This window comes from Opisthorchis viverrini (genome assembly GCF_000715545.1).
Source record: "Opisthorchis viverrini unplaced genomic scaffold opera_v5_327, whole genome shotgun sequence".
Classification (NCBI taxonomy): Eukaryota; Metazoa; Platyhelminthes; class Trematoda; order Opisthorchiida; family Opisthorchiidae; genus Opisthorchis; species Opisthorchis viverrini.
This window is the reverse complement of record NW_008751989.1, coordinates 463633-479096: the sequence shown is the minus strand read 5'-3', so window position 1 is coordinate 479096 and position 15464 is coordinate 463633. Positions and strand designations below refer to the sequence as shown.

Here is a 15464-nt window from a genome sequence, read left to right as displayed (position 1 = left end):
CTGGATGAGGTATTAATATGGCACTGAACCCACTTTGGCCGTTCAAAAGCATAGAACTGCCAAGCTGGTGCTTCTGTCACACGAAGAGTGTATCTTGAAAGTTCATTTTCGGTCATCCAGACTTTCTTTCGAATACCTTATTTGGATTTCATCGAAAAGCCAGCAGATCTAGAGGATAGTTTCCTCACCTGAAAAAGTTCCATGAAAACTGGGTAGATTTCTAAGGAAACGCATACACCTTGAATAACGATGCGAATGTACGCAGGCAATTCCAAATACCAATGAAGAAACCAGCTGTTGGCAAATCAGGTATGCTATCACCCAGGAAATGTGACATTTGTACTCGCTACAACACGAAGCGGAATATTTTCTGTGAAACCTATATGATTTATTGTGAAAGAAAAGGTCCTAAATGATAGCGTGGGAAAGGGGTCAACTAGGTTAACTTGACGAAGCGTTATGTTGCGGGTCGCGTGACGTAGCGGGATGATGTGAGGCATGATATTATATGACGGAGTCCACAGCGAATTTGATGTCATGTTCACAGCAGAGTATTACGAAGAATGTCAAGCTGAATGAAGCCGGCCCCACGCCACTCGTCAATTTTGGATCCATTAACGTCAGCCAACTCAGTATTAATCTTCAAATTTTGTGTAGCTTAATTACTGAGGCCAAAAACTGCACTACCGGCACAACTATATGCCCAATCGATTTGGGACACGTTTCTAACCAAAGTCGATTAATTTCCATAGGACTACTGAACATGGGATAAGGTTTCTTTGGTTTGAGTAGTCAGCGACGCGATTTGTAACATAGTCCGAGATGGGAAAAGACTGAGTTATTCAGATATGGCGTGGGCGTAACGGCACTTCATCGGGTAACTTATTCAGTGACTTTCAGTAAAGCACTAAGGAAACTACCCACAAGGTTGCTGAAAACTCTTCGACAGCGCACGACCGATTACGCCCTTCTTGGGGCTCATCAGGTTGCAGTCAACAAACTGATTTCAACCGGATTATTTGTGGAGTTACATTATGACGGCTAGCAACTTTGTGCTAGATTCAAACGGATCGCATAAAAGAAAAGACTGACAGAGTTGTTTTCATAAAAGAAACTACTTACAAGGTTGCTGAAAACTCTTCGACGGCGCACGACCGGTTTCTCTTGGGGCTGGGCTCATCAGGTAGGCGCAGTCCCTGAGTTTCCGTCAACCTTATGATCTACTTGAACCACCAAGGAAACGTTTTATTCTCCCGAGAACCACATCCATGTTAACTGAAAAATTCTAACGGACATCAAAGGTAGACACTTGATGATTCAGTATTATTGGTCAAAATATTACTCACATTGCCAAAACACCGGTATCTCTAGGAAGGGTTGCTGATTTTTTATACAAAGATTTTGCCTATAGAGTTTCACTAAACCTATTCTTGAATGACTTACAAAGGTGTCATACCAAGGATGGCGTACACTGAAGTTATTTTTCTTGGGATACCAAAACATGATAGCGTCAGACTTCAATAAAATATGCCCAAAAGTAGCCCACTTTCACTGAGCTATTTGGTGGTATGCTTTTTCTGCGCAGTGGATGTACGCTGGACGGCGATTTTACCCTCCAGGTATTCAGGTTAAGGGGTCCAAAACTAAAAACTTCATTCCTGTTGGGCTGAGTTAATAGTCATGGAGTGTGACAAAACAAAAAGTGGTCATAAGGGAAACTACTCACAAGGCTACTGAAAAATCTTCGACAGTTCACGACCGTTTCCGCCCTTCTCGGGGGTCATTAGGTAGGCGCAGTCCCCGAGTTTCCGTCAATCTTACGTTCTACTTGAACCCAAATTGAACTGTTTTCGAGAAATACATTCATTTGCAAATCAATTTGGAATAGCACAGATGACAGATTCAGTTGAGTCTCTCATGAAAACCAAATTGCTTTGCAAATGAGTGTATTTCTCGAAAAACTGGTCATATTTGTCAGGTCCCAGGCTCTACGTTTGTATTTCGTAGTAAATCATGAGTTTTTTCCACTTGCGGCTGACTTATAAATCACTGGTGTCCGAGATATCATCACTTGGGATCGGAAGACTCTACACCATCTGTATTTAATGAAATACGACAGTGTGACAGTTGTAAAACTGTAAGACAGAGAATACGCTAGCTCCAACTTGGAAAAACAAGGCTGAATTACTGTGGATATGTATGAAAACCGAATAAGCAGCGTCTATGTGGGCCTATCGCCGATGTCGTCAACAAACAATCCCGGTGGTCATATGATCCAGGCAGGATCGTTCGAAACAGGTTAACGTATATGTAACTGTGGCCGACTCACAAGACAAATGTCTAAAAAAAATTAGTTACCACAAATAGACAAATAATGGCGGATTGGTGCCTGCTAATGTATATTGGCATGTTTTGTCGCAACAGTACTGAACACGGGCAATTTGTTTTCTCACCTTTGTTTCCTCAGCTCAATGAAGAAAGTTTGGAGCTTCAGTAATTCGGCAAAATCATTGGACGGCGCGTGGAGTAACCTTCGGTAACTATATGAAAGCAACCAACATGCCAGCTCCATAGGAATTGATCAGTCATACTTCTGGGTGCTGCCTTTCAAGAGTTGTCCCGAAAATGAGTAACATCAATGGGTCAACATGAAAACGTAACCCGTTTTTTATGATTAAATGCGGTTTGTCAGTTTTACGCCGTGTGCCATAGGCACAGTGGTTCCAATTCCGATCACCGAAAAATGGAAAACCTCCAAACGTTGGAGGCGGAGACATGTTTAGTTTGTTCGGAAATTGGGGCGCTACGCACTGAAGGCGACAAGTTTGATGCAGAAGCACCACTGACTGCGCGATTGTACCACTTCCGCCAGTGTCATTAACCACTGGTGACTTGAGACCCCCCGGGGCCCTCATCCAGGGAGGCGGGAGTTACGAACATCAAAATGAATTGAATTGGAACGACTTGCTTGAATCCTGATAGGAAAGCAGGCTGAGTTGTCGTTCTAAGCGTCTATAATGCCTGGATTACTGTCCGCTTTATCCAGAGGCTTGATAGGTTAATTTAAATTAATTTAAATTAATTAGTGTACCACTTAAACTGTGCCGCTTAATGGTAGCTCAAGACTGGAGAAGATATACCGAATATTTTAATTCGTTGATCCACGAATAGCTTTATGAGTTTCTTCAAAATTCGAATTTTCATGGGAATTACTTGAAATGAATGAACAGCTCCTACTGCGTGATGAACGCAGTGAACTGAATCGTGTTTGGTAATGTCAGAAGTGCTTTACACAGTAGCCATGCATGGAAGTTCTGACAGGGCTATAAGTAACATACTGACTCCGGTTATATGATGACAGAAAAACGATCGTCATCCTACACTTTGCTCCCATTATTTGCATGACCCAAAATGTCATCAGTTTATCATGAGATTTGCTTTGGATCACTCGACATTTTCGCCATATTCGTATTTGATTTTGCCTAAATTGGAAAAAAATTCGGGACAGTTTGTGTCTGGATTTGTGTTTTTCAGTGGATTTTTCACCGGCGAATATGTAGACAAGCAGAAAAATTATGGTTAATCCCGATGTTAACACCTACTGAATTAAATATTCTGTACCTAAAACCCTGTTTTCTCTCTACCCTCGTTAGGTCTGGTTGACTCCGAAAGTGATCTAACGAAGCACAGTAAGCTTCAAAATACTTGCAGTTTGGTCAAAGTCGCTATTTCCTCGGTTATTATTCCGGCTATAGATTTGAGCAAACTAAAACTAACTCGAAACCAGTGTCCGGTGCGCCAACCTGGGCCAGTATTGCGTCGGCCTGATTGGCTCGTGCCGATGCCAAAATCCTATTGGCCCGCTGGTTTGAGCCAATCACGGCGGCGGGAATCAAGACGAGCACAAATTGCGATTAGAATCACGGGACGACAAGCCCACCTAGCACATGTGAGGCAGATTCGATGTGATCCGTCGAGAAACATTCCGAACACTTTTTCACTGTTTGGATTAGCCTCTCAAACGTTGGATAATTCCACTCATGCTGGATATGTGATTTTTCAAAAACCCGAGATTTAACACCCAAATGTTGACCGTGTACAGTTCACGATCCAAGTGTCCAATAAACAGCTTGCCGTACATTGCGCTACAAATTATGATACACATAACTTCCTCAGCAGGTTAGTTGTTTTGATGTTTATTGCATTGTAAGCACTTTATTAGAAGGAAAGGATACTTACGTGGTCAGAAACCTCAATGGGACATTTATGAGGCTTTAAGCCTGACACCCCTTATCCTCCAACATTAGCTGGTTTTCCTATTCCCATCTTAAGATCAAGAGGATAATTCCGTTGTCGGTGAGAGGTCATTTCATGCTCTAGACAATGCGACTGGTGACACATTTTAAAACTGATAGTCCGTTTATTGCATTTGGTGACTCTCCTGGTCAATAAAACTAGTGGAAAGTTAGAAATGGTGATAAACCACAAAAAACATCCTGGTACTCTCGTCTTAACCGAGCTATAGCCAAGCTTTACGATTTTGTTTACCTTGTTTTTTTTTCTCACCACTGTAAGAGTTTCACGTTTGTGGATGCAATACTTGAAGGTATATTAGCGTTTTTGAAACAGGCTTTTTTGACGTGAAAATCGTGGTATTCAAACCTGTGTGACTGGATTGCAATATGTTTTTTGGCTTCAATTTTGTGTAGAATAAGTTTCGTGCAGCCTAGAGAATGAAGTATTATGTTCTTAAGTAGTACTGAACGATAAATCAAATAAAACCTAAAAACTAAGTCGATATTTGAAGTAACTGAGCTTACATCACTAGAGACCACGGCAACATGGGAACTTGTCTGTATGAAAACCACATACGTGGTTTATCACAAAACAAATAACGCCTCAGGTAAAAGAGAGGAGATCTTTCATTGCCGATGAATATTTTGAGTCGGATTTTGTCCGTTACTTTTTAAAGTCAGATACTTTTAGTAAATTGATGAAACGTGGCATAAAACCGATAAAATTCGATTCAACTCGTGGGACACCGATATGCTGAAAATTACAGAACTAGCTAACTGCATCACAGTGGCACGTGATTTCATGACTTAAATGTTGTTCTTGGAACGATAAGACCATTCTACGGAAGTTTTTATTATCTACTTTAGAGCCCACTGTAGTTTGTCCACCAAACAGTTTCTCACGGAGTTCAACGGTGATACGAAATCTAGTGGGTCTGTCCAGAGGGTTCTGCAGTGTCGCAAGGCCACCCTGAATGGATGTCCCATCAACGCTCCTAGAGCTGAAAATCAGGAGGAGTCGGCAGCAAACGGCTGCCATGCTTCACGAAGGAGGCACGAGGGCTGGGATACTGCCAGGCCGCCCAAGCCTAGACAGGGGAAGCCGGGTGGCAGAGTTCGGATTCGAACCACGGATCTTGCGGTCAGTAAATTCACGCTCTTACCACTTGGTCCATCTCGCCCCGTATGGCACGGTGGAAGATGAAATTTGCTGTGTGAAAAAAGACATTTCTTTTACCGCAGATGGCGGCAGTGATGCCTTTTTTATTTCCAGCTATTTCCAGCTGGAAGCCAAGGGGACAACTAATGATATTCTAGAATGCAGTCAGTGGAGCTGAGTGGAGCATTCTCAGAACCAGTCAAAGGTGATCGTTGTCCTCACACGTCATTGTCCGGAACGACCAACTAAGCCTTTGAAAGATTCCAGTTATTCCAACGAGACTGGTTATTTGGCGATTCCCCCAACCAGTTAGTGACTGCTCTGCAAGAGGTGGTAAACCCTTGCACATTCTGCAGATTTTTGGCGGACATTCCCTTTGAAGAGCACACTGGGGACGCCGGCCTTGCAAAGCATCCGCTAAAGTGCCGACAACTGAACCTAAGACAGTGTGTTGGCGTTTGGATCACTGAAGCTGCTGCAGAAAGACAGGTGCAAGCAGCGGAAAATGTTTAATAAATATAAAAATGAACCGTCTCGTTTTTGGACGATTATCCAGGAGTAGATAATGTTTCAAATTGAATTCGGTGCTGGGTCTAACATCACCTCAGAAAGCTTTGTTGGCAATACACATGTCAGGGCTTCTGAAGCCATTCTGTAATTGTGGAACAGAGCAACAAACACGTAGAAGTGCGAAATTTATCTATCTCTGATGAAGCCGGTTAACGGCGAGAGTGACATGTAAGGTTCTTTTGCGATCGAAATGGGTTCAGTATCAATCCGTCGGGTCACAATAATTCAGAAGCTGGATCTCATTACTGCTAATCACACGAATTTCGGTCATTTTGTTGAATCACTCACCCGATCTTAGTAGAACGTGTTATTCTTTTTGTCCGGAATAGGGATGTCTTCCGAGCGAAGTTAATTTGTTCGTGGTGGATACTCCATTATCTGTTGAGTTGCCGCTAATATGAATTCTTGTAGTATTAGGCGATGTGTTAAAAACTGAGTTAGACCCTCTGACTGACTTGATTGTTGATGCGAGAATATGTGGGCCTAGAAAATCGGATAGTCAAATAGTGATAACTTTGCAAAAATCAGAATCACTCTGATAGAGCATTTATCTTAAAGCTGCATTGCGAAGAGAAGTTTACCACGCGGTGTAAAAAGTTTCACAAAGATGACCTATTTAGATGATTAGGAAGGAGTTGAATACGCCACCAATACTAACGTATTACTTGTGTTGTGTGATAGCAGTCATTCAGACCTTGGTACAGTACTTAAGCGGTAATAACATCCACTGTATCATAGGAGGCGACACATGTTGAACGTAACTATGCTCAAACAGAAGAGGAAATGCCGGCCTTTGTCTTCGCGCTTGAACGGCTCAGTATGTAAAAGTTTCGTAGAAGAGCCGTTGTGCTGACCAGTCGCAAACCGATGGTGGCTGCAGTGAAAAAACTACTAAATGACGCCCCGAAATGCATGCAGAGAATGCTGGCACGTTATTCAGAACACTGAAGAGTCAAGTTTAGAGTTCAAGATCTCCACAAGTAACTGTAACTTTGTATCTGAAGCCCAGCTGACTGGAATTCGAAAAGCAACCAACTGAGATGTCCGCGGCTAGAATCGCCATACTACTTAAGGCATATTGCTTGATGATTCCGAAACAGTTAAGAAAGGGAATAGTAGATCGTATATAACGCATTCCGCAACATGCAGTTTGTGGAGGCTGCATGATCGAAAACAAACCAAAGGACCAAAGCTTTCGTCGGAACCCTTAACTCGTCCCAGGTTGTCATAGATTCCATTTCCTACAGTCGGGAACTATATCTGATGATAGTCGACTACTTCAGTGATTACACGGAGCTTGAGCCGTCAGCTCGGTAAGCATAAACGCTCCCATGTTCTCAAGACACGGGATACCCGGATTGTTGTCCTCGGGCAACTGCTCGCAACTTCACAGTGAAGAATTCCAGTCCTCCAGTCCGAAACGAGGACTCGAGCATGGTACTAGCAGTCCATATCAGAATCAATCAAACAACAAGCTAGAGTCGAGAGTAAACACGACGAAGCATTTAATGGTAACCTTAAAACGTTCCATAGACGATTTCTATCTGGTATTATTGGGGCAACATAATATACCGACTGCATTGATCGCGCGAAGGATACTTTGTTACCGAATGCTTTAGGTCACTGTGAAATCACCAGACACCAAAGTAAAATAAATTCGATACAGAAGCGTCACTACCAGTTGTCTGAACTGCTAGAAATGGATAAGGTGTGGGTTCAGTGTGTCCACGAATATCCCAGACTGTCAACGAGAGGGGAGGCAATGACTGCCGCTCATGTGACTTGAAGGTATGTGGTACAATCAGGCGCAGGAATGGGATTCAGCTCAGAACTACCCCAAACTAAATACAGCTTACACGAGGGTCGGACGTGTTTATTAGGCTGGCAACACTGTCGGTCATTAATGATACGGATGTTTCAAGTGGTTAGAGTGCGAATTTATTGACTGAGAGGTCCGTGGTTCGAACTCGACCTCTGCCTGTCGATTTCCTCTGTCTAGGTTTGGGTAAACTGGGAGCCCTCGTGCGACCTTCGGGTGGCATGGCACCAAAAGTGCGTAACGACCGAACGAATCAGATTTGAGAAACTGTTCTACGGCCTGCTAAGGCGAAATCGGTTTTCAATTACCCGAAATTCGGATTTCGTTAATACGACCAATAAAGATCAACGAACCCCAAGTTCTGCCAAGCCGAATAGACAATTGATGGACCAAGATCGAACGCAAGAATGGCGAACGAGAAAAACCCCATGTTTGTGCCTTAATGAAGTGAGATTCTTCTACATTATGGCGCGTTGTTTTCTGTCGATTTCCAGAAAAGCAACAAGATGAGAGTAGCACTCGCTGCGGCCATCGTGATTTAAATAGAGTTTACCAGAAAGTGGAAGGCGTAATGCGCTTTGTCGTAAGAAGGAAACATTGTCCTAACAACCTCAAATCCAGAAAACAAACATGCCTATCACTAAAGTCCTAAATCTTGTTGCAATTGAAAACCCACCCGTAGGAAACGCGACAAATCAAATTGGGTTTTTCAACAATTTTGCTTCCGATTTTGCCGAATACACGAATTAAGAACACTACAAGTGGCACAACAAATAAATTTGAAAACGCGTAACTCTTCTGGAAATATGGCATCCCGTCGTGAATTTAGGCCATTTCCTTTCTCACTTAAGTTCTCACGAACTTTCCACTTAATGTGGAAAATTAATGTTTTAAATCTCCAGAGGTGAAAAAAGGTGGGCGTACGGTAGTCTTTCTAGGGAGGTAATTGCATTTCGTCGAATACTCAAAGGGCGATAACACTTGCTTCCACTACACAGTGACGAATCTGTCTATCAGCTCAGTCTGTAACCAGCACATATGACCATCTACTGGACTGGCGGAATGACCAGCCTGCTCCGAAATGACCTGGAATGGGATTCTTTTAAAACTGGCTTCAGTGTTTACTTATCTCATTGTTCTCGCAGCGTAACAAAGGATAATTTATCATTGGCTGATGCGCACCCTTGAACATTCCGTCGGACAATGCAAACAATTTGTAGTTGGCTTCATCAAATGAGCTTTCTCTTTTTCGAAAAAGTGTGGTGACAATCGGTAGATTTATTGCTGGCCGCCTTCTCTTGTGTATTCCGAAAAAATGTTTGGCAAAGAATGATGACAGTGTGTTGATTATCTATCAGGGATTATGCCCAACCTTTATCAACTCCTGGGGATTCCGTATCATGCTCCTCTTTCAAGAGGAAGCCGAAGTACTCGTAGTGTGCTCTAGCTGACTGGATGGGAGACCTTAAAACTATTTTTTAACCCTGTGCACCCCATGTACTCAAATTCGAAAGTGTTGAAACAGACAGACAATATAACGCCTTTCATTAATGAAGGGGTTGCTGTTTTAGTTTGATCGATGGAGAGAATTTGCTCTCATGTGCTATAACAAGACTGTGCCACTGAGGCGGTGTGATAATAACAGTTTTATTCATGCGTTCACATTACCCCATAGAACCACTTATTGTCATCACGTCACTATGAGTGATGGTTCAGTGGTTAGAGCGCGAATTTGCTGACCGGAAGGTTCGTGGTTCAAACCCGACCTCTGCCTCTCGACTTCCCCTGTCTAGGCTTGGGCAAACTGGCAGTTTCCCCGCCTTGGTGCTTATTTCGGGTAGGATAGCAGTTAGGCATCGGAGGGGTGTTACAGCTGAGCGACTGAGTAATGTGAGAAATGTCTGCTTGGAACTTGCTCTCCTTCTATGCTGTAAATCTCTGCAACAGGTAAAATTCTAAAACATACCTTGTGCCCGTTTTCGCAGTGTCTTACCAATCGGCGAGAATCCCACTCCCTGAAAAATCTTCCGATTTGGACAAAACTTTTACAGTGTCAGTGCCAAACGCTGTATAATTCACTCCTTTGTCCGCAAAATACTCTCCAAAACCAGCAAGACTTCATCCATTGGTAGCCTATTCATCAGTCCACCGGACTTTGAATGCCCAATCCGATGATCTGACTGTTTGTTAGGCTTACTCGTTTGTTTACGTCTCTCACACAATAGAAGGTTGTTTTGTCTGTTCCAATGACCGTATCGGCAACTCACATGACATGGGATGACAGAAAGGTCGCTCGCAATCTGCGGGTCGTTTAGCGAGATGACAGACTGTTGGCTACCGATTTTGCTGGCTGTTGTCGACTGATACAATCATACCATGAAAAAGGCGGTCGGTGAACTAACATGGGGTCTGAAAGTTTGCTGACAACCTGTCCTGCTTAGTCACGCCTACTTCGACGTCATTGTTAGACTGTTCATACAAAGCAAGATAGTCACAGTGGTGAGTATGCATCTGAACCGAATACACAAGGTTAGAAGCAGTCCTACTGGAATGCCTGCGATTGCCAGTAAACAATACTGTTCAACATTGTCCACCATTGAACACAAGGAGCTATGTGGACCCAATTCGATTCGATTGGGCATGGCTTCTCGGGGCTCATCAGGTAGGTGCAGTCCCCGAATTTCCGTCAACCTTATGATCTACTTGAACCCAAATTGCACTGTTTTCGAGCAATACAGTCATTTGCAATACAGTCATTGCAATACAGTCATTTAGTTGTAGAATATTATAAACGAGAGATTCAACTGAGTCTCTCGTGAGACCCAAATTGATTTGCAAATGAGCGTATTTCTCAGATTGAATGTAATTCCCTAATGGACACTAGTCGTAAAGGAAAATGACCTTGAAACTTGAACAGTCAGTCTTTCTTAGCATTGAGTGCAATCCAATTCTTTCTGATGAATGAATTTTCCTAGGGCTATAATAATTAATTTTGATGATGACACCTAATTCGGTTACACAACCAACCATATACGATATCACACGTTCATCAGATTTGATTGAATAAATACTGGAAGACAAACAGTGATCCCGGGCTGATATTCCTGAAAATAGTCTGATAAGATAGCTAGTAAGATAGGATTCAGTCTGCTTGACAGATGGCGGCAACTCGATAACTGTGACGGAATGAGTGGGATGGCAGACGAGGCCTGATCTGCTGAAAATCCTACGCGATAGCTGAACCAATTTGAAGAGAGATGCTACGGCCTGATGGTGATAAGATATTTTTTTGATTTTCAGTAGATAAATGCCTGCTGAGAATCAGAACAATTTTTTTGGCTGAGTAGAAGGGGAAAGTAGAAGTATGATATCTTAGCCTCATCGGTACAAGAGTTCCCTTGAGTAGGGAGACATAATGCCTTGGTCAGTAGAATTATTTGGTCTGCAATAAGTTATCTACGCCAAACTTTTCTGATACTGTCGTTTGTCGAATATTTCGGATTCTGGGAAAGTGGTACTTAGCTTAATCGAATAGTTCGACTCAGAAGTGGGATGACGGAGGGATGTGGACACATGAAAGATGTTGGAAGCTGTGCACTTTGGACGGCTCGCAACCGCAGATAGTGGAAAAATCTGCCTTTGGCTAAGGAAAGTGTTGTTCGCCATCGTCGCACACTCGAAACAAAACGGACAGCTTGGAGGTGTAAGACGAGTAACAGCCTAGAGTGTCGTCGTTCGCAGTGACAGTAGGCGAGGAGACGAATGATTATAATTCGTTCACGTTAAGCAGAAAAGACGAGGGAGGGCGCAAAGCCGTGAGCAAATCCAGTACTAAGATTTGGGTCGTGTTCGGAGAGATTATGTGAAGCATGTTTTGAAAACATAATGGAGTTTTGTCCCAACAGTTGATGAGGCCTGAATAAAAAAACGATTCAAGAAGAGTGAGGGGAATGTGACATGAACCATTTGGGGCCAAGAATCTGCTACGTTGATGAGTAAAGGAAACGAATAATTTGGCGTAAGCCAAAGAACACCTCACAGCGACCTCACACCTGTTGCGATTCATGATGGGGTTCAAAACGTTTGTTTAAAAAAAACATCACAAAGGCTTTGAATACTAACCATCAGCTCGAAATTTGATGTGTCTTGATATTTACTTCACAGGTTAACTTTCTTAAGTAACTTCCTGAAACAGACATTCACAGTCGCATCAGTTTCTTGTCGCCCCCACTATGGCACCTTACTGTTAAGATTTCGGACTAAGGACTCCAAAATACTCAGAGGTGTTTGACTGTTTGAAACAATCGGGTAGAGTGATAACTAGGTATAAACTTAAGCTGATGTATTACCTGGACACTGGATGGGAAAATCTATGTTGTCTGGTTCCATTAGGCCTGCTGGTTCAAACAGGTAGACACAACTATCAAAAGAGGCTTCTAACCTATCTTCCTGCAGGCACAGTATTGACTCGACTTGTATGAACCTCTCGATGCATAGCGCGTACATTTCATTGTAACGGCGGATCGATATAAACAATATTTCGAAATTTTCCTCCGACGAACAGGTACTTAAAGTGTCAGCTCTGAAAATGCCGTCGTCACTAAACTCCATCCAAAGAACTACTCATCACAAGGGCTCGCATCCTCTGAAAGCATAGAAATGCGTGAAGTTTGTACCCTGTCTAATGCAAATCTAGTCAGATATCTTCCGCCATTCTTTATACGTGAAAAGTCATGTGGTGCACGTCGTGATACGTACTCGTACACATTTTGAACTGTTTAACGTATCGCAAACCGGCATTCTTACCCATCCATTGTAGCGTAGCGGAAGCTATTTACTGCAACGTAAGGATTCTGTCTTTCTTTAGGTCCCATGGTTTCACAAACTCGATAGCTCACGCATTTACATGCACAGTAGCAATGCACCCCCGTGTGCAGCCTACATTTATATGAGTAAATCTCCGAACATTTTCCTGTCCGCTAATTCCATTTGCAGCACCCTAAGGCTAGACATGAAACACTCGAATTTAGCTGGCTAATGTCATCACGGCTCGTGTCTGATTGTCGCAAACCGCCTATCGATGTGGGCGTGGTCAGGTGGGCCTTGCCACCTGCTGAGAAATCGCGCCGCAGGTTGTGACTGCTAATGGTAAGACCAACGTCGGTGTTTGCGTGCTTCTCCAGCACCACATGGTCCCTCGGTCATTATCACCAAAACGTTTTGAGGGGCTGCGACAGACAGCTAGTGTAAGGTGCGAACGTGACTCGTAATATTTCGATCAAATTTCTTAATTCGGTCAGCAGAACTTATGGTCGATTGACCAGACTTGGTGGGCGGTACGACATACAAGATTAGCCTGAGTCCCACACTGACGATATTTTATTTTGAAACTGAACGTTTTGCTTCACGGTTTCTCAATTTGTTCTTCATGTACGAAGGAACGTTGATTGAAAATCGAGGACCTTGACTACATGGTGAACCTGGAACCCCGTCACCACCATAACAAGTACCTCGAACTAAGCGTGTGTGGGGTGTTTCAGAAACAAAGCACTTAATAATGCCAGTAATAATATTCCCCCGAAGGACTGAGGTCTGAACGGTTTGGTGGTTAGAGCGTGAATTTACCGACCGGAAGGTCTGTGGTTCGAACCCGACCTCTCCCCAGTCTAGGCTTGGGCAACCTAGCAGTATTCCAGCCCTCGTTCTACCTTCGGGTAGCATGGCAGTTAGGTACCGGAAGGATGCTATAGCTGAACGATTTTTTTCATTTTTCATTCCGGTATTAGTGTACGATGTGGAACAGCGAAACTAAATGGTGGACATCGGCAGACACCAATATGGACTACTGAATTTCAGACAGTGAAATAGGAAAGCTGGACTCATCTGCTTCACCACAAGAAACGGCGTTTAGCATTCGCAAATATTTGCAAGCTCAGCTGATTGGAGTGTGTATGCTGAATCGTTTTCGAAGGAGTCGCTCGGCTATCAGCGGTATGGGATGTTCAATAGTTGCTTCAGAGTTCTGTTGTACCGATGATGCACTTTACCAACTATATGGCTTGTCTATCTGGTAAGAAGGCAGAAAGATGAAATTATGTCACTCGTATGCCTTTGGATAAGTGTGAATCAGTGAGGACAGGACCAACACTGCGTGAGAGTGAGTGGGCTTGCAGTGGCGAACCAATGACCTGTGATGTGGATTCACAGAATTGATTGCCATTGGGGCAATGGTAAAGGCGCTAAATCACGATGATAAGATATCTGTCGAATTTCGTATGGTAGAAAAACTACCTGTCATAAAGTCCTGAAGTACACCTGAAGTTTTCCGAAGGGCGGACACGGTGGCAGTGGACGGGGACAGGTGGAAAATTGGAGAGAATCCTGCTATGCGTTTCGGAGTGCAAGTCCTGACAAAGCGTGCTGGGCGACCTGGATTAGTCGGTGTTTCAAACTGAATAATGTTCTTGGTGGTAGAGGCTGACAAATTAAGTTGACCAAGTCCTGGTGGCAAAAGCTGGTAAATACTTCGGTTTCCACTGCAGCTTCGGTTGAATATCTACTTGTGAGTCACAGAGAGCAGGAATAATGAGTGAGTCGAAATTGCGATGGACAGTTTTCCCAAGATCTCTTGCAGATTTGGTTCCTATTGGGTGCATTAGATAGTCTGTTTAAGAACACTAAGTATAAACTGCGTTGTACCATTCTTACGGACATTCGTAATATCGTAAGTGAAATTCTAGCCACCAATTCAACTACGAACTACTCAAATTCAAAAGGTGAAGTGCTAAAGCATGGTATCATAGCGGAATGCAAATAGGCAGTGCCCGGAAAACCAGTGGAATTAAACAGTGGTAGAAGGAAGCAAGTATAGTTGAGGAGCCGAAAAGTAAAACCTAAAGACAGTTAGTTTTCAACATTCAAATGCTCCCCCAGAGATACAATATACTATTTGTCGTAAAGAGTCATTAATTCCTGAAAAACCGCCTCATCCTGTGCTCGGTCAACATGTATCCGACAAACATACTATCAAACATCAACTGATTTAGATGGGGTGGCCGAAAGAGAGCAACAGGTGTATATTAGTAATACACTACTCATAAGGTTGCTGGAAATCCGTCGACAGTCCACGAACGGTTCCGCCCTTTTCGGGGCTTATCAGATAGGCGCAGTCCCCGGGTTTCCGTCAAATTTACGTTCTACTTGAAACCAAATTGAACGAAATTAGCGAATATACACTCATTTGCAAACCAGTTTGGAACAGGTTTAGTTACACACCATGACTCAAAAGAAACTAGAGTATTTGGGCACCAGAAGTGAGCAGGGAACTAGTTGCCGGAAATGCGAGAACCGGTCCAGGTACGATGAGAGAGGATGAGCAGTTAGTACAAATTAGTGGTCATAATACGAATGTTGGTAATGTTTTGGAATATTGGTAGCTCGGGTGTATTGGTTGGTAATTGTTCAGGTGGCTGTTGATCTGTTCGCCGAGGTTGGCAATTGACTTGCAAACGTTTCGTCACCATTCGAGGAGACATCTTCAGTGCGCTGTTGGTTGGGTAGTTCCTCTCTTCGTGCCTGCGTTTATATAGTCTACAAAGAGCAGCCTTTGCGCTGTAACCTG

At 43.3% G+C, this 15464-nt stretch overlaps 2 protein-coding genes across 2 annotated transcripts in view; one reads left to right on the top strand and one right to left on the bottom strand.

Annotated features, from left to right (window-relative positions):
• T265_15045 (hypothetical protein) overlaps positions 1 to 15464 on the bottom strand; it is a gene marked incomplete at both ends in the record, with an annotated part of 95683 nt that overhangs the window by 13541 nt on the left and 66678 nt on the right. The gene's annotated exons all lie outside the window — the stretch shown is intronic.
• The window catches only part of T265_10074 (hypothetical protein), a gene marked incomplete at both ends in the record, with an annotated part of 78510 nt that continues 67000 nt past the window's right edge, over positions 3955 to 15464 (top strand). Inside the window, one exon of the mRNA XM_009176340.1 lies at positions 3955 to 4179. Within this exon, the coding sequence (XP_009174604.1) occupies positions 4086 to 4179 (94 nt within the window). The remainder of the gene's footprint in view (positions 4180 to 15464) is intronic.